Source organism: Panicum virgatum, chromosome 4K (assembly GCF_016808335.1).
Source record: "Panicum virgatum strain AP13 chromosome 4K, P.virgatum_v5, whole genome shotgun sequence".
NCBI classification, from domain to species: Eukaryota; Viridiplantae; Streptophyta; class Magnoliopsida; order Poales; family Poaceae; genus Panicum; species Panicum virgatum.
In genome coordinates, this window is record NC_053139.1 from 23,611,042 (window position 1) to 23,636,818 (window position 25,777).

General features: G+C 45.7%; 2 protein-coding genes and 1 long non-coding RNA gene across 17 annotated transcripts; 1 reads left to right on the forward strand and 2 right to left on the reverse strand.

The window, feature by feature from the left end:
- Positions 1 to 2,629: 2,629 nt before the first annotated feature.
- Positions 2,630 to 3,954, reverse strand: LOC120702025 (microfibrillar-associated protein 1-like). Its single transcript, XM_039985802.1, has one exon. It carries the CDS (start codon positions 3,952 to 3,954, stop codon positions 2,971 to 2,973), a length of 984 nt encoding a protein of 327 aa, XP_039841736.1. The 3' UTR covers positions 2,630 to 2,970.
- A 2,505-nt stretch (positions 3,955 to 6,459) lies between these two features.
- Positions 6,460 to 14,756, forward strand: LOC120703504. 15 transcript variants are annotated; one of them, XR_005687032.1, is made up of 9 exons: positions 6,460 to 7,068; positions 7,197 to 7,404; positions 7,529 to 7,577; positions 7,667 to 7,701; positions 7,795 to 9,264; positions 9,955 to 10,082; positions 10,334 to 11,142; positions 12,406 to 12,442; positions 12,575 to 14,756. XR_005687032.1 is itself a non-coding variant. In XM_039987611.1 (6 exons), the coding sequence occupies exons 1-5, from the start codon at positions 6,881 to 6,883 to the stop codon at positions 7,876 to 7,878; spliced, it is 618 nt and encodes a 205-aa protein (XP_039843545.1). In that variant the 5' UTR covers positions 6,520 to 6,880; the 3' UTR covers positions 7,879 to 9,264; positions 9,955 to 10,746. The 15 variants fall into 15 exon arrangements, 1 of the variants encoding a protein (XP_039843545.1); XR_005687035.1 differs by having other exon boundaries at positions 6,531 to 7,068; positions 7,167 to 7,404; positions 7,795 to 7,920; positions 8,135 to 9,264; positions 9,955 to 11,142; XR_005687034.1 differs by having other exon boundaries at positions 6,532 to 7,068; positions 7,167 to 7,404; positions 7,667 to 7,765; positions 7,869 to 9,264; positions 9,955 to 11,142.
- Positions 14,757 to 18,497: 3,741 nt separating this feature from the next.
- LOC120703506 lies at positions 18,498 to 20,406 on the reverse strand. Its single transcript, XR_005687036.1, has 4 exons — positions 19,937 to 20,406; positions 19,561 to 19,659; positions 19,104 to 19,173; positions 18,498 to 18,823 (listed from the first exon to the last, which is right to left on the reverse strand). It is a non-coding gene; the product is annotated as an uncharacterized LOC120703506 (long non-coding RNA).
- Between the last annotated feature and the right edge of the window lie 5,371 nt (positions 20,407 to 25,777).

Consider the following 25,777-nt stretch of genomic DNA (forward strand, 5'->3'; position numbering starts at 1 on the left):
TATCTCATTCATATTACCTCTATTTTGAGAACTAATTATACCATCATGTTCTACACGACGAGACGAATAAAACTAGATTCCACTTGCATATATTTTGATAATGCTTTGCACTAGTAGTAACTTATATATAAATTTAAGTTTGATATTATTGAATAAGTTGCCACAAAATGGAAGGGTCAATACACACAAGTTGTCATACAAATAAGATATAAATTATCACGTGTATAAGTTGTCACAAACATAAAATATCAACAGATTTATCACACATCTTATATGTGTGGGAACTCATGGTATAATAGATTCTATTTTTTTAGCAATTTTTGTTTTATATGTGTAACAACTTTTTATTTTGTAATAATTTGTATATAAATTTATAACAACTTATATGTATCATTCTGTTTTTGTGATAACCTATATGTATAACAAATAACAACTTATATATGCATACTGTTGCAACTTTTTTAATAATATAAAAATCAAATGTAAATATAAGTTGCTACTAGTGCAGCTTATGTATATGACAGATTTTATTTGTGACAACTTATATTTATAGCAACTTATACTTTTGTGATGAAAACTTTTATCTTATATGTTTGGCAACATATATCTTATATGCGTGACAACTTTTGTTTTACATATTTTATTTTATGGCATCTTGTATTTTAAACTTATGACTATGATAACTTAATTTTTTTTCCATTACGTATGTGTGTGCCATCTTTTGTGTTTTTTTGATAACTTATGTATATTATGAATTTTATTTGTGATAACTTATGTATATTATAAATTTTATTTGTGACAATTTATATATATTATAAAATTATTTGTGACAACTTATGTTTATTATAAATTTTATTTTTTTGGCACCTTTCTTATTATAAGAACATATAAATATTTTTTGTGACAACTTTTATCTTATATGTGTCACAACTTATATCTTATATGTGTGGCAACTTCTTCAATAATATCATACTCAAACTTTTACATAAGTTGCTACTAGTTAAAAACATTTTCAAAATATACGCAACTGGGATCTAGTTTTGTCCGTCTTGTCACGTAGAACACAATGGTACTATCGGTGTTCAAAATGGAGATCATACAAACGAGATAAAATATTTTCTATAAACAAGTTGCATGTTAAAAAATCCCCACTGCATGCTGCACATAGGTGGGTAGGAAGGAGAGATAAGGGTGTGTTTAGTTCATTTTGCAAAATTGTGTAAAGATGTAAAGAGGGCATTTGAAGTACTAAATAAAGTCTATTTGCAAAACTTTTTGCATAGATGGGTTGTAAATCGCGAGACGAATCTAATGATGCTAATTAATCCATGTTTAATCAATAATTAGCGGGTGGTTACTGTAGTATCACTGTTGCAAATCGTGGATTAAGTAGGCTCATTAGAATCGTCTCGCGATTTACAGCCCATCCATGCAAAAAGTTTTGTAAATAGACTTCATTTAGTACTTCAAATTAGCAAGATTCCATTTCACTTTAATGCGTTTACGGCTTTTTTGCAAAAACCTGTAAAGATCTAAACAGGGCCTAAGTATAGCTGGAAGAGACACGTGAGGACAGATCATTGCTGTGTAAGATGCCAAAACCGGAAGAAAGAGGGGGTCGCGAGATCACCGTCTGCGCGACGGGTTGCGCGATATCTTGGTCCTTAAATCAAATATAACAACATTATAGAAAACCCGTCGGGGTAGGAAAGGCCCGAAATTCATTAGCCCCACTCAGCTTTTTTAGCCCAAATTTTTCTTATACTATAGAAAATATCCTTTTTCACTTGGACGTACGGTACATCCTTTTCTTGTCTTTTTCCCCTCCCGTAGCCAACCTTATCCGAACTAAACTGCATCTGGGAGAGAAACCGAGATTCCCAGAGCGCAGTCAAGCGAGAGGGGCGACGCGGAGCTGCTACCTCATGTGCGCCATGCCGTCAATGAAAGCTCCCGCCCCTGTGCCCCTCCATCCTTGTCGGAAACGGATCGAGACCGGCGGCGGCATCCTCGCCGGGAGGAAGACAATACATGCAAGAAAAAAGGGCATCGTAGGGTTGCTGCTCGATCTTGGCCTCAGCATCCGTCCACGCTACTGATCGCAGTCCATGGCGGCCCCTTCGTTCCTCTCCCCTCCTTCCAATCCGGTGGTGGCTCTGCCCTCCTCTCCCTCCCCTCCAATCCGGGGCGGCGCACGGACCTCTCGAGATTGCTGGAACCTTTTGTTTACTTTCATTATTTGCATTGTATTGCAAGGAGGCTGCGATATGCATATGCACATTGCGACAGTAGCTGAGTCTGCGTCGGAAACGGATCATTGCCGTGCGTGTGTTTGGAACGAATGGATTAGGCTCCGATCCCCCACACCGCCTGCTGCCCATGGAGACAGAGATTTTGAGGTTTTGACGTGCAGCAGGGGTAATATGAAAGAAACCGGTGGGAATAGTATGATGTAGGCCCACATATCAGTGTCTAATGGCGGACCAAAAGTCAAAATACCGTAGAAAATGGTCTGTATCCAACAGCTTATTCAAAATCTAATAAGAGATGGCTAGCGCTCAGCGCTAGGCAAAGATGCCTAGCGGCACCCCCTGAATAGAAAACGAGGATATAAGACGAAGTAGATAGATTTTCTATTGGATGAGGTTTTTTGTCTTTCTTTTCTTTCTTTAGCTAACTCACTCAAGATACAAGAGCTGTTGGAGATGCTCTAAGTAGGTAAAGATAAATAATACTGGCAGAACAATACAAATGAAATAAAAAAAGCAATGGCAGATATTGGAAGGGCTGTCAACATGCTAAGATCCTAAATGTAAACATGTTATGGTTAATGAATCATAGTAGCCTGTTGTGTCCTCATTCGCAAGATGTGTCCACTTCACTCCTCCACTTCGCCCAAACTTCTTCACTTGCATAACCTTGGGCAGGATGGACCTGTCCATCCTGTCTTCTCCGGTGGGCGCAGAGAAATTAATCACGCTTGTAAACATCATCCAGACCACTCATTTGGCTCCCATCATCATGCTTCTCCTGGAAGAAGGCTCCCCTGTGATGGTACCTCTGCATGAACTTCATCATCTTCTTGCGCTTTGCAAGCGGCACCGGCTTGGGATTGCCAGCCTCACATTCCATACGCTTCTCCCCCGTCACGTTCCTCACCTTCTCAGCCTCCCCCTTTGTCAGCCTGGCATCCCTGTCCTTTCTAATCCTCTCAATTTCCCGGTTCTTCCACGCCTCGTACTCCTTTGCCTCGTCTGTGTTATCGTCGGTGTCAATGTCTGCAGTAGGCTCCTCGTTCTGCGTCTTCTCGAGGTGCTCTTCTTTAATGATCACCTCCACCACGATCCGTCTGGTCTTGACCTTTCGCTCCTCCATCCTTCTCCTGACAAGCTCCTCCAGCACTCGCCGCTCTTCCGCCCTCTCTACCACGGTCTCCCGCCTCTGTTTCGCCACGAACACCGGCTTCACCACGGCGATACACGTCTCTTCTTCTCCCGAATGAGCCTCGAATTCGGACTCTGAATCCGACTCCATGTCCGTCGGCACCTCCTCGTCCTCCTTCGGCAGGAGCTCCTCTTCCTCGCGCTCCCGCAGGAGCCATCGCTCCCGGATCCGGCGTCGCCGCTCCTCCTGCGCCTCGTCATCCTCCGCTGCCGCCGTGGCCTCCGCATCCCGCGGCTCAACCACCACCTCCACCCCGGCCACGGACTCGACGACCTCTTCGTGGAGGCGGACGCAGCGGCAGTCATCCCTGGCGGCGGAGTGACGGCGCGGCGACACGCTGTCGAGCACGGACGCAGCGTGGGGGATGCTTTGGTCGTCCCCGTCAAGGTCGCTGGCCCACTCGGGAAACATCCCTCGCCGGTAGCGCATGACCCTTGTGAGGCCGATCTTGCCGCGGAGCCTGTCGCGCACCGCGATGGCGGCGTCGCTCACGCCCGCCAACACCGGCATGGCGCTGGCGGCGAGGCGCGCGATGCGATGCTAGATGGACCTGGGCGATGAGATGAGGCCGCGGCACGCCTGCACGGGTCGGTTAGGTCTCTCGTGTGGACGGTGGCGGCGGTGTGCGTTTTATAGTGACCACGGTCCACGGGCACGGAGGTCGCTGGTGCGCAGAACGGAAGGCTGGACCCGAATCGGAGTAGCAGGGGTACGTGCATTAATGGTCCACTTTCGGAAAATCGGAATTCATGGGCCCAGCCGCCTAGTCCTGGCCTATCAACCGATTTTTATCTTCCGTTTGAACTCATTTCTTTAATAAATGCAATTACTATGGCTCGACAATAAAAAATACTTAGAATTTTAAATATAAAATAAATAACTAAAGAATCACAATTTTGACTTAGTAAAACCCATCTACTGCCAACACAACTAATACCTTCATTTCTCTTTTGTTGTATAATTGTTCTATTCTAGTTAATTGAATCGGTTCAATTTTTGTCCTCGGATTGAAATGAATCGAGACTGATAAGAAGTTAGTTAATGATGTTTGAGCATGTACTCTTTTTGGGGTGTTTAGTTTTCTTTCAAAAATTTTACACCCTATTACATCAAACAAAATCTTGCTATTAAGAAGTATTAAATAAAATTTATTTACAAATTTTTTTACACAGATGAGTTGTAAATCGCAAGACAAATCTAATGTGTCTACTTAATCTATAATTTTCAATAGTACTTTGTAGTAACCATCCGCTAATTATGGATAATTAGGTTCATTAGATTCATCTTACGATTTACAAACCATTCGTGCAAAAAATTTTGTAAATAGATTTTATTTAATACTATTAAATAGCACCATTCTCTTTAAAAAAATTTTAGGGAAGCAACTAAACACAATTACCCGGAATTATTTGTCCGAGTCACCGAGTGGTAATGGAGGTGTGGACTTGAAATCTACTGCGCTCTGTCCGCGCAAGTTCGAATCATGCTGCCGACTTTTTTTTGTCCTCGTTTGGCTAGTGTCAAGTGAATCTCCCAGCTGGACATGATGTTTTGCCTTGGGGAGAGGGACGCGATTTCCCCTAGTGGTGATGATGGTTTTGCATAGTCTGCAAATGGGGTCCGCGATGAATCCTCCTCGTCACAGGACCATGTGGACGACAAATAGCAGAAAATCGTCCAGTGAATCAGTGATGGTCCCATTTAATATTTTATAGACTCTTCGCCGGCGTTTTCTCTGTATTAGGGTATGAGGTCTTCAGCAGCGTAAAAAAAGTAAAAAATTTATATCCATACAGGAGATATATGGTGAACCTATGTTTCTGATCATACCGGTACAACATTATTTATTGGGTATAACAATGCAGCTTTATATCTTATTGGGTATGAAGTCAGGAGACATAGCATTGTATTTACATTATGATTTTGGGATATGAGATGTGTGCCTTGGAGTATGGCTTTGAGAGTTATTGGAAGGATGTGATCCTTATCTAAGGATCGGTGGTTGTTAATCTTATTTTTTATATGGTTGCATTATTTGATTCGACATATCTTATTGATTCTTTTTGGTTTACCTGTAATGAAAATTTTAAATCTATGATTAATGAACTTAGTTTAAATAGCTTGTTAAATTAGTTTAATTGCCGAGATCTCGCATCTCACATCCTTTTTTATCTTTCCAGGTACTCGAATGCCTTTTGCGTAAAGGGGTGGAGAATTAGCAGCTCACGTGACTCTTTTCACACAATTGTCTACTTTAACTAGTGTTGTAATATGAATAGTGCTAGAATTTGGCTAGACTAAAGCTTTAGACTTTTGGATCATGATAGTTGTTCCTAAACTTTGGTGGTGTTTATATTCTCTTTAAGTTGTTTTATCTTGCTAGTATGCTTACTTAATCATATATCATGTTATCGTGTTACTTCCACTTGAACTCAAAACAGGAGAGATGCTGCCAAAAGATCTTCTTAGCATGATATATGTTGGTTTGGTGGCATTCTGGTTAAGACTTGTTTAGAGGTGTTACACGTGTGAATTCCGAGGAGACGCTGCTGCATTGTCGTAGTGCTGATCGACATGACATGAAGGATGAACCATGAGCTGCGATCTGCTTCCTCTTCACTGAGACATGACTACACTACAAGGATTCGCCTCTAATGCCACGCCAGGCGATTGCAACACCACTAATTTGGTAGCCATAGGGGTGTCGTATTGCAACATTTCCGTAAAATGGTTGCAATATGTGCTTATAAGGCAACAGACTAAATGTATTGCAATATGTGTGGTTTGTCGTTGCAATTAGTTGGCGTTATTGCTATGGCGCTTTAGAGTTGCATTAGTATTGATTTTCGTTGCAATTATTTGGTGGAATTACAACTATATTGGATTTAGTTGCTTTTACTTCTAATTATTGCCATAGTTATTCTGGGTTGCAATAATAATTTTAAGTAGTGTTACAATTGCTAGGTGGTAATCTCCTACTACCTAAAAAAGCACGAAGTTCTGTCTGCCTCCCGTGGGTCTGCCTCCGCTCCGGGCTCTGCCTCCCCGTGGGTCGCTTCCCCACTCGCGAGCTCCGCCCCCACATCTCTTGACGGTCTCCTCACACGCGCGCCCCTCCTCCGTCGCCCCACGCTCGGCGCCGCCGCTCTCGCCCTGGGTCCGCGCTCCTCCGGCCCGCGCGCCCCTCCTTCTCCGGTCCAGCCCGCGCTCCTCTCTCTGAGCGCTCCGCCAGCTCGGCGCTGCCGACCCGCGCGCCCCTCCTCCGCCAGCTCGGGGCCGCCGACCCGCGCCCCTCCTTCGTCGCCCCGCACTCGGCGACGCCGCTCTCGCCCCGCGCTCACCCTGGCCTGCGCTCCTCCAGTCCCTGCGCCGCCAAGCCGTGCGCCCCTCCTTCCTCGTCGCCACCGCTTCGCCGCTGCTTCATCGCCGCAACGGCATGACAGGAGCAGAAAGCGGCAACGGTAGACGATGCTCGTGCACGCGCGCCTGCGTAGGCGTCAGCGCGCTGCCCCAAGGAGCACCTCCCGCGGAGGCGACATCCAGGCCCAAAGGCAGCGGCCGGGGTACTTCCCCAAGAAACAGAGCTGACATATCCGCGGCACTGGCGACGGCGGCGTTCGCTAGGTATGATGTTGTCGCTCATGTGTTCCTTCTTGGATTGAGGATTCAATCTGTTTTCTGTTTCCAGTCTCAGTTAGGTGGATTCTCGTGGAGAATCCCAGTGTGCGTTACTTCCATTTTTTGGATAGCAGCTTGGAAGGGCGCCGGCAGCACATGTGGATGGTCCACGCCATTGGCCGCCGGCAACAAGCCCAAGCAAGGTGGGCAACTCGACACACTCCAGCTTTACCTAAAGGAACTGCAAGAACGACTGGCTTGCGAGCAATGAAAAGCCATCACACAACCACATTTCCTGCATTGCTTGCAAGGTGTTTGGTAAAATCTGTATACTCTAATTCGGTAAGCCCCCACAGTCATGTCCCATGCAATCTTTTATTTTAATGCTGGAAGGACAAAAAATTCCATTTTTTCCTGCTTGCTTGGTTGTACTGACAAAAATTCCTGTGCTTTTTTGCTGTTGCAGTCACGGCCAGTGCATCGTTACGGTTTGGAGCTTTGTAACTTTTCTAAAGGTTGCATAATTCCTTTTATTTTAGTACTCTAAAATCAATCTATTCCTCATATTTGTTTGCCAAACCTAAATATGCTGCCATCATAATAGGTGTGCAGTACGGGCATGTACTTGTCCATATGAAGGTGATATTACCTCTTATTTGTCAGCTCTGTTGTGGTGTCAGAAAGCAACGATTCAACATACTAAGTGATGTGTTTTTTATTCTGAAATTTCAGTCTTACTCTTACATGCAAGTAGCTCTACACATTTTGTTGATCACTGAAGAATCATTCTACACATTTCGTTACAGCAATCTGTAGCTGCAGATGAAGACAAGCGATAATGCTTGTGTGCTGACGCAGGTATTCCTACTTATATGCTTCTCCATTGCATCTAATATTTGAATGGCATGCTTTATGGCAATATAACAGTTTGACCATTGTTCTGCATTAAGAGATCCTATTTAAATTTTTAGATTACCAGTTCTATCGATTGGTTATATCATCTAAGTCGCACGGGTACTATACTTGAGATACCAATCTGAGACTATAATTCTTATTTCTTTCCCAATTATAGACAGCCCTGGCCCTGGAGGGGGGCGAGAGGGGCGGCCGCCCCGGGCCCCCAATTTCAAGGGGCCCCACCGGAGTACATACTCCTATTAGACTTAGTAGTGCAATTAGAATTCCAATGGATAGTTTTCGTATCTGAGACTATAATTCTTATTTCTTTCCCAATTATAGACAGCCCTGGCCCTGGAGGGGGGCGAGAGGGGCGGCCGCCCCGGGCCCCCAATTTCAAGGGGCCCCACCGGAGTACATACTCCTATTAGACTTAGTAGTGCAATTAGAATTCCAATGGACAGTTTTCGTTTTGCTCCGCACTCATGCACCGCTGAAGCCCACAAATCGCGATTGCGGCGGCGGCGTCAGACCTTCGGCTTCCGCTTCCGCAGTTCCTTGCGCCGTGCCGCAACTCTCGCTGCCGGCCGCGCGCCGACGACCAACGCGCAGGCAAGACGGGCCAACGGCGCTCAGCGCCCGACGGAGACTAGCCTGGACGGCTGGACCAGGAGTGCAGGACGCATCGCACATGTGCTGATGCACACAACATGCAAGCAGCAAGCCGGCAAGTCATATTCATCTATTCATGTTAGTTTAGTTTAATTCCATAACCGTCTCTCCTATAAATCAACCGGTTATTTGATCAATCTTGGTTTTTTTTAATTTACCACATAGCGCATTCATGACTAACTTATTTTATTTTCTCTTTAATTTCAGCATAAAGTACTATCATGTCATCTGGAAAATATTAAGCTAAGAGAGTGTTGCACTATCTTTGCAAGCACTTTCTCTTCTGATGGTTCATCTGATGTTGATTTAAATGATCTGATTTCAGAGTTACATTTTCTTCAGCTGACTTTAACAGATAAACCAATAACTGCTATGGAGATTTTTGAGTATGTTAGAGAAGTGGACTGCTGTCCTAATGTTTCAATTGCTTATCAGATTTTATTTACTAAGCCTGTCGCTGTAGCATCAGCTGAAAGAACATTTTCAAAAGGAATTATATGAGGTCCACAATGTCTCAAGAAAGGTTAAATGGTTTGGCAATTTTATGTATCGAGAAGAAATTATTGGATGAAATCGATATCGATACTATCATTATCGACTTCGTATCTAAAAATATTAGAAGAAACTTTTGAGGTAATATATACTCATCGCTTGATATTAATGTTATCTATACAATTTAAGCATTTAGTGGTACTATTTTTTTCATATATTATTTATTTATTATTATTGAAGGGCCCCTAGCATAAATCTCGCCCTGGGCCCCCGAAATCTCAGGACCAGCCCTTATTATAGATGAATGCAATTTAGTTGTTTCAATTTGTTAAGACATACAACACATACTATATGACTGGGTAAAAATTTACTGGCATGCCTTTTTCCTTTAGACAAAAACACATACTAGAATGTGCTTCCGATATGATTTTTGGAGTGTGCAAAATACAATTCTTTATGTCATTGCCAGGGATAAATTTTGCATTACTTGGATGGTGTAGGATTTAGGATTTATTGTCAATTCTAAGGTAATATGATTAGCAGTGGGCCATAAACCCTCCATCCTCCAGATGGCACTGAACTAAGTGTGTGATGCTCAATCTAAGACATGTCAAATGCCCTTTGCTTAGGCAAATTCTTCGAACTTTTTTCTGACTAGATGCTATAATCTTCTGTTGTGATGTTTTCATTCTTTTTAAATGTCTCGTTCTATTGACGGCATATCTTGGCATATGGAGAATGGATCACAATATGTTTCCGCATATTAGATTGAAAACCAACAACCAGCTACTGAAATTGTATCCATCTGAATAAATTTATTTCAAGTCGCAGGCTGCACTTTCCTTTTGGTGGACAAATTGGAGATATAATCTTCAGAGATGAAAAGTAGATCAAGGCATCAAGACCATGAAGAAAGGAAAAATAAGAAAAGGAAAAAAAATTGAGGGGGGGGGGGGAAGGTATATGAAAGGATTACAGTTTGTCATTTGCATTTTTTAAAAGCATTCTATCCTTGTTCTGGAAGGCACGTAGTTCATTTTTGCTGAATAGAACAGCTACAGTATTTGCCATATGCATGCTTCATAGAACCAGGTTTCACAATAACAAATGAAGTTCTTATCAGTTCTTGTAAAGTTATATGTGAATCTACTAATTACAATGTCAATCCTGAAAGAGAGATGTTCAGAGTCATGCGGTGCTTACCCTACAGGAGGCTCTGGAAGCATACTTGGTGGCTCTATTCAAGGAAACAAAACTGTGCGTCATCCACACCAACTGCCCAAGGGCATTCAGCTGTCTAGGTGGATCAACGTGAGAGGGCTTAGGTTCTCTGCTATCCTATCCTAGGATATTAAGGATCCAAATGATGCTATGAAATTAAACTGTGTAAACGATGTACTCTCTTGGTTCAAATCTGTATTCTCTGGACTGTTTCAACTTACACGTCCATGGATTCAGTAATATGGCATGATTTGCTCTTGTACCGTACCCAAAACAAATCCACTTTGTCAATACCCTTTCAGAAGTTATAGATTTTCCTTTTCATTGCCTAGGATTGTTTTTTGTAACAAATTATCTGCTCTTGTATACCCATATAAAATGTACCAGTTCCAAGAATACCCATATAAAATGTGTTGATCCATGTATTGTTCTTGGTCAGAAAAAATAGTGTGTTCTGTGAAGCGGAAGAACACTTGTACTGAAATAATACTATGGCACTTTAGCTATCATAGGGCCAAGGTATATATTTTTTGTTGTTGTACGATACAATATAAGTGCTATGATGCAATAACATTAATTCAAATTTAGTTTGAAATCTGCATTTATTAATGGTTATTATGGTTGGCATCATATTCATGATTTCTGATTGACCAAATAAATTAATGGTTGGATATTCGCTCATACTGTCCACGTCTTTTATGTCCTTATAGTCCAGGTAGGGGCATTGATGAATATTGATGGAAAAAAGAACTGGTTGAGTATGGTGACTATTGTAACACATCTCCAATGATAAGCATGGTGAGTAAGCTATCGCCTGTTGATATTGGTTAACTGGTTATGTGTCTATGTCGATAGCAATCTCTATGTTGCATTTTGGTTGAATACTTTGATATGGATACCCGCTTGGTTGTTTGATTTGCATCACGATTTGTCTCCATATACTTGTTTTGTTCACGTTAAAAAGAATTTGACCCCCGTAGCAACGCACGGGCATTCAACTAGTTGGAACAAGAATTCCGAAATGGTTGCAATTGCATGTTCTTGTTGCCACGGTTTTTTAGGGTCATAATAAATTTTGTGGCGTTGCAATTTCTTGTTACTTTTTGCAACTACCATCCTTACTGGATGCAATATATATTATTTTACTATTGCCACGAATATTTTATGTTGCAATAGACCAATTTGTTCATTGCAGTACAATATGGTTTGTGGCACTTGTATTTTGTGGGTCTTTGAGATAACAAAATTCTATTTGAAATTTTTCATAATTTGAAATTCAAATTTAGCATGTGTGGAAAAATTGATAAGACAAATTCTTTCAAAATATTTTAGTATCCCAAAATGCCGTTTTAAAATTTCATATTATGATATTCAAAATTTTCATGGTATGGAAAAAATAGCAAGAAAAAAATAAAAAAGATGACATGACCAAGATTTGAACCTACAACCTCGCAAAACTGCACCGGTGACAGCAAGATCACTACTACCACTATGTTTGTGAAAAAAATTAGTACTTTATTTTTTATAGGAACCATGACTTTAGCTATGTCAACATAAATTTTAAATTATTTAGATAAAGTTAGATGGACAAATGAAGAAAATAAAAGTGGGAGAACTCGTTGAGGCAAAGGCAAAGGTAAAACACGTGGCTCTATAAATGCACATTCGGCTTCTCAAAATAAAAATAGCATTATGCTTTCAGGTATGTTAAAAAAATAGCATTATGGAACAAAAAAGAGCATAAACGAGATTTGAACCCAGACAGCGAGGGTTATATTCAGATGCCTTACCACTAAACAAAGTCTTTGTTTAAGGCTACCTTTAGTATTTACCTTTCAGTACATGCTCTGAACGTGCACTAAACTAAATTACCACCATGTCCGTCAGCTCGAATACAAATTCAGCAAAAATAATGACCAAAGGAAGACTCGAACTTACATCATAGGGAAGACAATCAACCACCTTACCACCGAGCTGTGCCATCATTTGTGAAGACATTTGTTATTTTTACTTTTTAACTGTGACGTGCTCATGACTTACTTCCATCTCATGTTTGCCCAGCGAACCAGCACCATGCAGTCCAGCCGGCATCATCACTGTAAGTCACACCTCTGAATAGTGCATTGTATCTTATTTAAATTCTAAGGTCTACACATATCCATATTTAGCTTGAATACAAAAAATAGTTGCAATAAAGATTAAATTTCTAAATAAAGAAATCATCTTCTAGGCTTTCTACCACAACTGGTGCAACAACTCCATCATCGATGTAGGTGTCATCTTCTTCGTCGTCATCCTCATCAAGACTCCATCATCTGGTTCGGGAACAGCTTCACCACGCACCTGATTAGTAACGGAGGCATCACCAGTTGTCCCTTGCTTGTCTGCTCTTGTCCAATTTGACAAATCCTCATTTGAGCCTAATAAGTTAATGTCCTGGATTCCCACATCAATTAGATCGACTTCCATGTCTCCCTCATTTTCTGCTTCTGGCATGGCAAACAAATTTCTTGGTCACACTGCAACAACACTGGACCATCCCTACTTGTTCATAAGGTTGACAAAAAACACCGGTTCTGCCTATATTGCTAGAATGTAAGGTTCATTTGAATATCAAAACCTAGAAGCATCAATATCGACAACACCATATTTATCCCTACTGTAGCCTCTATTTCTGCTAGTCCTGGCAGCCGGCACATCATACCAATCACATTGGAACAATAGAACTTCTTTTTGTGTAGGGAATTCGAGTGAGATAATTCTTCTAATCACTCCATACCAAATCATGTTGCTAGTAGTACCATCACCCCTCACAAGTACACCACTGTTTTGAGTGACAAGATTTCTCTCAATGGAAGTCGTTCAAAATGGCGTGTTATTTATGTAGCATCTGTTGAACACACGAGCTCTATGGTCCGGTCCCAGAGAAAGGGCATACATCAGTTCACTTGCCTCCCCTTTCTCATATAGCTTGGAGATCTGCAAACTCAGTTTGAAAACATATGTCTCTATTAATATGTAAATTGATCTAACCACACAAGGAATAAAAAATAGAACTAACCTTGCCCTCAAACCACCTTACAAAGTGCTCCTCGTGTCGTTTATTAAGATTCCTTAGACTAATTTTTTTAAGTTCTTCCATATGCTCCCTACATCAAAATAACCAATTAATTAGTTGATCCAAAAATGGATAGTATAGTACAATAATTAATGATGGTAAATTGCAACTTACTCGACCCATGGTCTAGCTTCATCGCAATTACTAATTATGTAGTGCCTCATCTTCTGTACCTCATCTCCACCAAATATCTTGATAGTCTGTCCTCTCCTCTTGTAATCCATTTCACCAAATATGCTCAGGCCAGATGGCGGCTCATTCACAGCTATACTTTCATGACGATCAGCACGATTCAGCTTGGTATCGACATCCAAGAATCTGGAGCAAAATGTAAGGCACTCCTCGACTATGTATCCCTTAGCTATTGAACCTTCTGGGTGCGCCTTGTTCCGCACATATCCTTTAACAGTACGTAGATACCTCTCCACTAGATACATCCATCTATAACACATGCTTCCATGCCTTCGAGTCAGCAGGGTGATGCATTTTCCCATCATTGACCAATTCTTCCTTATGCCATCGCATTTGTGATGATGTGCTCTCTGTCATATATAATCTTTGCAGGCGAGGAGTAAGAGGAAAATACCATAGTATTTTTCGTGGGATATGCTTTATATTTGTTGTAACAGCACCACCATCCGCATCACCCATGTGAGCACCATTGTCGGGTATTTTCCACCTAGACTCGCCACATTTGGAACATGTATCCAGATTTGCATTTTCCTTCCAAAATAACACGCAATTCTTCTCACGGGCATCTATCTTTACATAGTCCAAGCCTAGATCTCGAACGACCCTTTGCACTTTCTCCATTGTGTCTGGAACACAATGGCCTTTAGGGAGAACCATTGAGAACAGATTAAGTACCCCCTCCAATGCTCTGTTACTAATGCTGTACATGCACTTAAGCTGAAAAAGTTGCACAATAAATGAGACCTTAGTAGCATCTGAGAAACCAGGATACAATTCCTTTTCTGCCTCTTGTAACAATTTGAAGAAGATCTTCGCATGTTCATTCGGCTGTTCATTAGTATCTCGGATCTCTCCATGTATAGCACCTCTGATTAGGGATCTAACCAAATTAGTGGCACCATAGCCATCACTCTGTGCATCTTCTTCATTGTCTACTGCGGTTTCAGGTGGTGTGGCTTCATTGTATACATGTACATCTGCTGCTACTGGTATGTCATTGTGAACTTCAACATCAGCTGGTTGCACGATTTCATTGTGTAATCCTACATCTGAACCTTCCCCTTCCTGAATAAAGCTTTCATCAAACCTTCTATTAAGCAAATGAATCTGAACCACAGATTGCGGTCTGTATACCATGCAAACACATCTCGGACATGGACACGCAGCAGTTCCACCTGTTGATGTGCCACCAAATGTGATGTCCAGAAATTGTGGGAATTTCTCAAGCCACTCAGGTGAAGAACGAGGCAAGCGCATCCAACTCCTATCGCCACGTGACATTATTCTGCATGATGATGATCACATCAAACAAAAACAAATTAAAATTCTATCAATTATGTTAAAAATAAAAGTATATGTACAAAGAGTTATCAGCTAGTGTGCATATATGTATATATATCCACTAAAAATAAAAGTACATGTACAAAGAGTTCTCAACAAATTAGAATTCCTATCGAGTTCTGTTATACCAACCACTTGCAGCGGCATCTCAGCTATCTGCTATCTGTTTGAGTTTGGCAATAGAGATTTAGACTATGGTACTAGACACCAACACTAAGTTTGAGAAGGAAAGGTCAACGATTCAATCCATATTGCTAGCCCCTTCAATCTGACACCATTTATCTATGATTTGTATTGCCCGTAGCAAAGCACGGACACGAACCTAGTCTAAAAATAAAAATTAGTGGTAAATACATATATAATCTTGTTCAACAGAGTGCTAATAGGGAACTACCTATATACTAATATGGAACTGCTCAGCGCCAAAGGAGACAAAATATTGGAGATAATTTAAAAATTGATTATTGGGCAAATGAACAATACCTAGAACACCTGATGTAGACTTGTGGTTTGTGGGGGATCGCGTCGGTGGGAGGTGGCGCCCCTAGCGACGTCAGGCGACGGTAACGGAACACGCCGGCGATCGAGGGGGATTGCGACGGCGGGCGGCACGAGATGCGCGGATGCAGTACGCTCACAGCGGCGATGATTTTGGATTATCTAGAAGGCGGTAGGGGTTCCGGCATGCGTTCGCCTGAATCGATGGAGTAAATAAGCCATGATGTGCACCATGGATGCAAAAGATGAGATCTGAAACTCACCGTAAACGTACATGAGGCGTTCTTCACCGAGTGCAGATTGGGGCAGGGCGCTTCCAGCGGCAGCGCGGCGGGCCGGCACGCGTGCGCTCGCCTGCCCTGCAGTCCACCGATTCCAGGATTCTTTTTAATTTGGTCTAGGACAAGTCTCACGTAGCTAGGATTCTTTTGCCCGCAGCCGCCGTCGCTCAGGGCACCAAGCCACAACCTGCTCGAGGGCAAATCTCGCGCCGTTGCCCGCAGCCGCCGTCGCCCAGCCCAAAAAATCCGAGCAGCAAGCAAGACAGCAACGCCACGACCCACCCGGCAGGCGGCAGCCGCCAGAGTCTCATGCAACGCAAAAATTGCGTCAACCAAAAATTTTGTTAGCAAAGGGATTCGAAACCTACCCACAGCCCTCAAGACGGGGGCACCAGACCAATCCGACTCAAACAAGCATGTTGTGTTGCAAACAGACTTGACCTCAATAGATGAATATAACATACACCTATCGATCGGTGGCTCGCGCTAGATGTGCACGCCGGCCGTAGCGACAGCGAAACCGTCACAAGTCGTGACAGCGTCGCCTAACTTGAACGTCGGCCGTAGCGACAGCGAAACCATCACAAGTCGCGAGCGGTAGCTCCAAGCTCTTCAACAAGCCGAAGTAATTAAGGTAGACTTTTAGCTCGTTAGGATAACGAGTCGATCCGTGCTAGCTCGTTATACTAACAAGTCAGATTCAAGAGCCGAGGTGATCGAGCTGAGCTTAGCCGAGGTGACGAGGCGTCGTCCATGGCCTTGTCAGTGTCCATGAATCGGTGTAGCGCAGCTGGAGCATCAGCGGCACCGCCTGAGTCATCCGGCCTCGTCGGTCTCGAATGGCGTCGTAGTCGTAGAGGTACGTCGGCGATGCATGGTTGCGCGAGCTGGACCAGGTCCACATCGTGGCAGCACTGTCGTGGATGGAGTGACTCCAGCAATGCGTGTGTACGAAGACGCAGCTTACTTCCTTTTTGCTGCCGCACGTACTCGTGCATGCCCCTGTAGCTTGCTTGTGTCTCTACAGCACAGGTGCACTTGCACGATATCAGTGCACGCCTGTGCTTGCATGGGAGCGTGTACTCATGTGCCAAGTTGCAGATCAGCTTGTCGGCTCCGTGCGCGGCTCCTCGACCATTGGCGTGATGAGGCCTTGCGGCAGCCTGACGCCGGCAACACTCGCCGCCTCGACGTCGTCACAGCGCACGGTGCCGTCGTTGCCGGTTTGGTGGCCTAGCTTGATCACGCCGCGCCTCACTGTCGTCGGGGCGCCGTCGTCGTCGACCGGCGCCGGGCTTGGATGCGCAGTGGCGGCCTCATCAGGCCGCACTCCGGCATCTTTCATGGCCCCGTCTTGTTGACGCTGGCGCCTCCATGGCCTTCTCGTGGCTTTGCAATGTCAATTTGTATATCTTTAATGTCAATTTGTATGATGTTTCTAATGAACCAAGAACAATCGTGAAAATTAAGTACAATAGATAAGTAGTGGCCGATCTCTCTCCTCCTTATTTATCTTTTTCTCTACAGCACAAACACATCCCTCTATTCCATTGGCCCACGCAAGGAGGAAGCCAGATGCATTTTTTTTTCCATCGACAAAATACTAGCGCCAAACAGGACGCGCGCTCCCGTCAAAACAAATGAAAATAAAAAACAAAACTGGCGCCCCCACCTGGTCCCACCCACCTACGTGATTTTCTCCCTTCCTAATACTCGCTAATCTTATCGGGGGAGAGCGTGGCAATAGAAGGTCCAAGTATAGCAACCAAGTGTTGATCGTGGAGATAAAAACTTCCATCTATAGCAACCAAACATTTGTCGTGGCAATAGAACAACAACCTCTCACAACCAAACATTTATCATGGCAACAGAGGGCTCCACCTATAGCAACCACAATGTTTAGTGTGGCAATAGAGTTGCCACCTATAGCAACCAAATGTTTGTGGTGGCAATAGAGTGTTTCGCCTATAGCAACCAAAATGATTAGTGTGGCAATAGAGTGGCCAAGTGTTGCAACCATAAAGATAGTGTGGCAATAGAGGATCCATCTATTGCAATGCTATTGATGCGTGGCAATAGGTTCTATTGCAACAACCATTGTCATTGCTAGTGCACCTATTGCCACCCTTTGAGAACGTGGCAATATATATCTCAAGCAACAATGAGTGTGTTGCAATAGTTAGTATTGCAACACCCACAGTGGTTGCTTATGCTATGCCTTGCAACACTCCATGGTGTTGCAACAAAACACCATTGTGTTGCAATAGGAAAAAATCTGTTGCAACACCAAAATAAACCGTTGCGCAAACCTATTGCTACAACATCAGTGGCAACGCCTCCCAACCAAATTTTTGTGTTGCAATTTTATCTATTGCAACCATTTTTGGCATATTGCAACACTTTTAGGCCGTTGCATCAGGGGTGAAACCTTGTAGTGCTACATTGTGGCAAGCTACTCACTACCAGAAAACAGGAAGTTACTGACGACGGGAAACCGTCAGGAAAGGGCTGAAAACCGTGAGGAATACTGTTCTTGACGGCCAACTGTCGGGAACAAGCCGACAGGAGCTAGTTGTCAGGAAAGACCTCTTTTTTCCTGACGGTTGGCCGACAGGAATACTTTCCTGACGACAGTTCCTGATGGTCGGTCTTTGGATGGAAACTCTGACTAATTCCTGACAGTTGAACCATCAGGAAACCAGCTAATAAAGCAAAAAAAAAAAACACAAACGGACTTGCATCTGCAACTACAATTTGTCAGCTCCATCAAATCTAGCTTGTCTGATTATTTACATGTTACATACATATCACATTGTCATCAATAAGCTATTGGAACAAAATAAATAAATGAGAAGTCCACCAAGTATACATTTTTCAAATCTAAAGTCATCATATGACAGATTGATTTAAACTCTACAACTCCTTATGTATGACTCCTAGCTAGTTATCTAAATTTGGTGACAGCTCGGTATATCTTTTAGTCAAGTAAACTAAAGATCAACTGAAGTTCACCTTCTAGCTGCAAAGAAGCAAGATGACACTTCTGTACCTGAACAAGCGACCAAATTAACTGAATCAGATGGTGACCCATATTAAAGTTGTCAAAACTAAAAATAAAAATAGTAATGATGGAAGTATCAGTTCACTCTACTACACATATCTAGTTAAGTTAAAAACTTTGCTCAAGCAGAGTAGAGAATCATTTAGTCTTAAATTGTCCCTTGAAAATTATTGTTCAAGTAGATTGCTAAACTCTTATTACTCTTTGTATACATGACTCCCAGCTAGTTATCTGAAGTCAAGTAAACTAAAGGTCAATTGAAGTTTACCTTGAAGTTGAACTGAAGCAAGATGACACTTCCATGCCATCCTCCATGCCATCCTATTGTATTTTTGTACCTGAACATATTATGGCAACTCATGTTCACATTGTCAAGACTGAAAATTAAATAGCAATGATGGTATTCATTAGTAGAAACCATACATGACTTCAGTCTGATTCAGAACAAAATAAAGAAGCGCTCCTAGAATTCTTTGATCCTAAATTGTTCTTTCTAAATTCTTGAACTCAACAATAAATAAAATGCATGCAGAAATCGTACAGGAGTTCAGTTTGGTTCAGAACAAAGCTGAATTCAGTTTGGTTCAGAACAAAGCTACTTACATGAGAAACTTTTGTGCCAACTCAATCATATATATTTCCCAACATCCAGACAGTATTGCAAGCATTTGTAAAACGGGCTGTAGCTAAACAGTGAAACACTAGGATATAACGGAGGCACTCACCTTCCAGATTCTAGCAAAGTACGACAATGATGCTTCACATATAGATTTGCTCGCACATCATTAGGTTTGTCTGAGCTAGCTAGCAGTGCTCAGCGTTTCCTGGTAAATAAAATTATTAACTAATCAGTTTATTCTGCCAACATAGAAGGTAACAAGTACACTCGAGCTAGTTGTCCCAAATAAATTCTAGGATATATATATCATTATGAAACAGAGTCAATTCTTACTGGAGTCATGTATTCATGTATTCATTTTCGTTTCATAAACAAGGCTAGAACACAATCATCAAATGAAATACCACACAAAGAATCATATGATTTCTAGTCAAATCTTTACTCGGCACCTAGAGAGAAATTAACACCACAAAGAATTGTACCATATGGCGCTGAGGAAGATGTTCTTGGAAGGTGCGCATCCTGTCTCATCGAGCGCATGATGGAAGACACGGACTTGCGTCCGGCTCGGCGGCGTTGCAGATGAGAAGCAAGAACTCAGCGTATGTCACCGCCTCACCAGCACGGGACAACCAAATCCGCATCAGGCTTGCTGCCGGAAGCACTCCGCTTGGCCGGCGCTGGCGACGCAGGGAGATCTACGGGAACTCGATGCTGACCGTGAGCTTCCGGATCTGACTTGGATGGGGAGCATATGACGGGCCGGCATGAACTGGACCTCTAAGGAGGTCAGGTAGCAAGGAGGGGAGGCATAGGTAGCGATGGTGGAGGCTGAGGCTAGGGATCCATGGAAAGCGAGCGGCGGTGGCGGCGACCTAGGTCTATGAGAAGCAGGGTAGAGTGGAGAGGATAAGATTTGGGTGAGAAGCAGGTTCCCATCCTTTTTTTTGAGGGGTGGGGGTGTTGGTGCGGGGCTCCAGGCTGGGCTCTTGACGTTCGGCATATACCGTCAGGAGTCGGCCCGTTTCCGGTAGTGACTCCAACTCTACTTGCGCGTCCAGAGGTAACAACCCATGATCATCAATTTGCATGAGATCTTTGGTAAATGCAGTAGAATTACGAATTCATGCTTGCATAGTGTTCCCGTTTCCTTACAATGCCTGCCCGACAGAGTCTCTCTTAGGTAGGCATTCGGGCTGCGCCAACGAAACCGGTCTGACCAATCCACCATACTAGTCTGACCGGTTGGCATAGAGGCGTAGTGAAATGCACCTCAGCGCTGTAGAGAGATGGATTTGGGTAAACACCACACACCCCATCAAGGGGGGTGACCTCATATATATATATATATATATATATATATATATATATATATATATATATATATATATATATATATATATATATATATATATATATATATATATATATATATAGCTAGAGTGGCTTGGAATACAAGCAATACATATGTATGGAAACTATACACGCTAGGCTATACATATCTAATACCCACCCGCAGTCGCAGCGGGAGGATCTCGGACGCAAAGACTGGACCTAAAATCAGTGAACAACTGTACAGGAAGGTCCTTAGTCATAATGTCCGCGAACTGATGTGACGATGGCACATGAAGTACCCGAACTTGGCCCAAAGCTACCTTCTCCCGAACGAAGTGGATGTCAATCTCGATATGCTTCGTGCGACGATGATGAACAGGGTTCGCTATCATGTAGACAGCACTGACATTGTCACAATAGACAACTGTCACTGAAGGAATTGGGACATGAAGTTCCTGGAGAAGCTGCCGCAGCCAACAACACTCGGCAACCACATGAGCAACGGCGCGATACTCTGCTTCTGCGCTGGAACAGGAGACTATGGTCTGACGCTTGGAGGACCAAGAAATCAGATTGTCACCGAGGAAGACACAGTAGCCGGAGGTGGAACGCCGACTGTCAAGGCAGCCTGCCAAATCCGCGTTTGAGTAAGCGATGAGCGTCCGTGCCGAGCCAGTGCCGATGTGGAGTCCAGAGGAAAGGGTGCCCTTCACGTAGTGAAGAATCTGCTTAATCAACGCGAAGTGGGGCTCACGAGGATCGTGCATGAAGAGGCACACCTGCTGAACTGCATACGCCAGGTCAGGTCGAGTCAGTGTGAGGTACTGAAGAGCGCCAGCGAGACTCCGGTACTCAGACTGATAAGCAACATGCACGCCATCCGTCGCGGAGAGCTTGGCCCAAGTGTCAACAGGTGTCGCTGTAGGCTGACACTCGTCCATGCCGGCACGGCGAAGGAGATCCACAGCGTACTGGCACTGAGACAGGAACAACCCGTCTGAGGAGCGCGTGACGGAGATGCCAAGGAAGTGGTGCAAGTCCCCGAGATCCGTCATGGCAAACTCAGAGTGAAGACGCTCGGTGATGCGCTGAAGCAGAGCTGAAGACGATGCCGTGAGGATGATGTCGTCGACGTAGAGTAGCACGTAGGCGACACTCGTGCCCTCTTTGAAGACAAAGAGGGAGGTGTCAGACGTAGAGGCGATGAATCCAAGCTGGTGAAGGTATGTGGCAAACCGCTGGTACCACGCCCGGGGAGCCTGCTTCAGACCATAGAGAGATTTCTGTAACAAACAGACATGGTCAGGAGCAGTCTCCTCGAGGTGGCCGTGAAGAAAGGCGTTCTTCACGTCCAATTGATGAATCGCCCAGGCGTGGGAGACTGCTATGCTGAGGATGGTGCGGATGGTGGCCGGCTTGATGACGGGGCTGAACGTCTCGTCGTAGTCGATGCCGTGTCGCTGGGAGAAGCCGTGGACCACCCAACGGGCTTTGTGACGGGCAAGGGTGCCGTCGGAGTGGTACTTGTGCTTGAAGATCCACTTGCCCATCACCACGTTAGCACCAGGAGGATGAGGTACAAGTCGCCAAGTGCCGTTGTCGATGAGCGCCTGGTACTCCTCCGCCATGGCAGCACGCTAGTTGGGATCAGCCAACCCACTGCGATAGTTTGCCGGCAGTGGGGAGATGACGGAGGTCGTCGCAGACAGGTTCAGCCGATCAACCTGACGAAGCGATCCGGTCTGTGATCGAGTCACAGGCCGGGAAGGGGCGGGCGCCGGCGTTGGCACCTGTGCTGGTGCAGGGGGCGCTGGTGCTGGCGGCGCCGCAGGACCTGCAAAACCTATAGCAGCAGTAGTAGCAGCAAGCCGCGGACGATGACTGTACACAAGCTGTATGTTGCTGTGTATCGGCGGCAGTGCGACGTCGGTAGCAGCGAGTGGCAGCCCAGCAGTAGCAGTCGGGCCACTGGGCGGTCCATCTGACCCGCCCGGAGGTGAAGACGCCACGGCCGGTGTGCTGTTTGGCGAGGCCGAGGGGTTGAACAGCACTGGGCCACGGAAGAGGATGGCGGGATCCTCAGGCGGCTCCTCATCAGGAAGCCGGGGCGACGAGCGCGGTCGCTCAACGTCGACAAGCGACGGAGCTTCCGCGGGGAGGTGAGCCACTGCAGCAGTGCAAGGCACCGGCGTGGCACGTCCAGCAAGCAGAAAGTCGATGCTGGAGGTGGAGAACGGGGTGTGCAAGGCGAAGGGGAAACATGTCTCATCGAAGACTACATGACGAGAGATGATAATTCGCTGAGTCGAGAGATCAAGGCAATGATAGCCTTTGTGTGAAGACGGGTAACCGAGAAAGACGCAAGCTGTGGAGCGGGGAGCCAGCTTGTGAGGTGCCGTGGCAGAGAGGTTGGGGTAGCATAGGCAACCGAAAACGCGAAGATGCGCATAGTCAGGGGCCTTATGGTACAACAGCTCATAGGGGGTAGAATTTTGTGTCGAGGTGCAGGCCTCCTATTAAGGAGGTAGGTAGCAGTGGCAAGAGCCTCTGCCCAGTATGGGGAAGGCATGTGTGCATGGATGAGTAGGGTGCGGCTGATGTTGTTCAGGGTGCGCAGCATGCGTTCGGCTTTCCCGTTTTGGGGAGAGGTATAGGGGCAAGATAACTGTAGGTGAATACCTAGTGAGGAGAACAGAGAAGTCAGACTGTTGTTGACAAACTCTGTACCGTTATCAGCCTAGAAACTCTTGATGGGAAGACCGAACTGAGTTTGGACAAAGGCGCAAAAACTGGTAACGTGAGAGAGAACGTCCGACTTGCGAGCAAGGGGAAACGTCCAGCAGTAATGAGTGTAATCATCTAAGATAATCAGATAGTAACGATAACCAGATATGCTTGCGACAGGGGAGGTCCAAACGTCACAATGAACAAGCTCAAAAGCAACACTACTCCGTGAACTAGAGTTGGAAAAAGGGAGACGCACATGTTTACCCAACTGACATGAATGGCAAAGCGTATGAGCTGGCAAAGAATGTCTAGAGTCACGGAGCTTGGATGACCGAGACGATGATGCCAAGTGGTGGGCGTGACGGCGAGGCTGGCGTGTGGAGCAGTGGAGGTGGCGGCTGTTGGGAGAGTGTAGAGGTCGCCGTCACTATTGAAGCGAAGCATCTCGCGTCTGGTCTGGATATCCTTAACAGAGAAACCAAGAGCGTCAAATTTTATGGAACAATTGTTATCACGGGTAAACTATCTAACAGAGAGCAGGTTACGGATGAGTGATGGAACAACTAGAACATTATTGAGGGTAAATTTGGACGCACTGGTGGGTAGGATGGAATTGCCACGACACGTAACTGGGATGGAGGAACCATTGCCTACGGTTATGAAGGAGTGAGAGGGGGGTAGGCGGGAGAGGAGTATACCATCCGTCGCCGACATGTGGGGGTAGGCGGGAGAGGAGTATACCATCCGTCGCCGACATGTGACCGGAGGCGCCAGAGTCCAAGACCCAGCCAGGCTGTTGAAGCGCCATCTGATTCAACGCCGCAATCAGGCCGGCCTGATCCCAAGATTGGGCCAGCGGTGACACCTGCAGGGGAGTAAAGGCCGTGTGCGCCTGGGGTGATGGGCCGAGCAGCCCAGGAGCTGAGCCGCGCCAGCCACCCGCGGCTTGCTGCTGGAATGCAGCCTAGCCCGGGTTGAAGCAAAACCAGGGCCCAGTAGGTCGCTGTCCCATGGGCTGAGGGGTGCCGCCAGCCTGAGTGGCCTGGCCGGCCTGCTGGCGCCCCTGCCCTTGCCATGCTTGCCACCACCGCCGCCGTTTCCGCCGCCGCCGCGCGCCGTTTCCGCCGCCGCCGCGCCTCTGGTCGCCGCGCGCTGGAGCAGATCCAGCAGAAGAGGAGCGGCAGCCTGGGCTCATGCAGGTGGACGAAGAGGCGTTGGTGGAGGCGAGGAGGGCGGTGCTGGCGGCCACCGAATCGGAGTTCTTCAGGTGCAGCTCCTTGAGGACGAGGATGTCGCGGGCCTGAGCAAAGGTGGGGAGGACGGTGGAGTTGGCGATGTCGTCGGCGGTGTTGGTGAAGCAATCGTTGAGGCCGCGCAGAAGGTTGAGGATGAGTCGAGTGTCCGAGACGCCGTGCCCGATGTCGCGCAGGGAGTCGGCCATCTTCTTCATCTCCTGGCAGAACTCAGAGATCGGAGTATCGCCTTGCTGCATGGAGTGGAACGCGTGGCTGAGCAGGAGGGCGCGCGGCTCCTTGTTGGCGCGGAAGAGGCCCTCGATGGCGACCCACAGTTCGCGGGCGGTCTGGTCATCGCCGTCCATGACGAGGTCGAGGACGGATTCGTCGACGGAGCCGAAGATCTAGGTACGGATGCAGCAGTCGGCTTGATCCCATTGGGGATCGGTGCGGCAGGCAGGGAGCGTGCCATCAATGTGCGGCTTGAGACCGAACTTGCCGCACATGGATTTGAAGAAGGACGCCCATTTGGAGTAGTTGGAGTTCTTCAACTCCAACGTGATGGGGACGTGCGACTTCACAGGGACCGTCGCGTAGGGGTGGACGACGATCGAAGGTGGTGCAGGGGCGTGGCCGTCATTGGAAGCGCCATGGTGCCTCCTCCGGCGGCGGGCAGGGTGCCCTGGCCGAGAGCCGGCATGGACGGCATGGAGTCGGAGGAAGACACTGTCGACATGGGGAAGGAGAGGGGGGGGGGGGGTGACGGCTAGGGCACGCAGAGGAGGCGGCGGCCTAGGCTATCGCAGGGTGGACGCGCCGCGAGGGAGTCGCGGTGCGGGAGGGCAGCGGAAGGAAGGCCAGGATCAGATTGATCCTAGGCGATTGATACCATGTAGAGAGATGGATTTTGGTAAACACCACACACCCCATCAGGGGGGGGGGTGACCTCATATATATATTAGCCGGAGTGGCTTGGAATACAAGCAATACATGTATGTATGGAAACTATACACGCTAGGCTATACA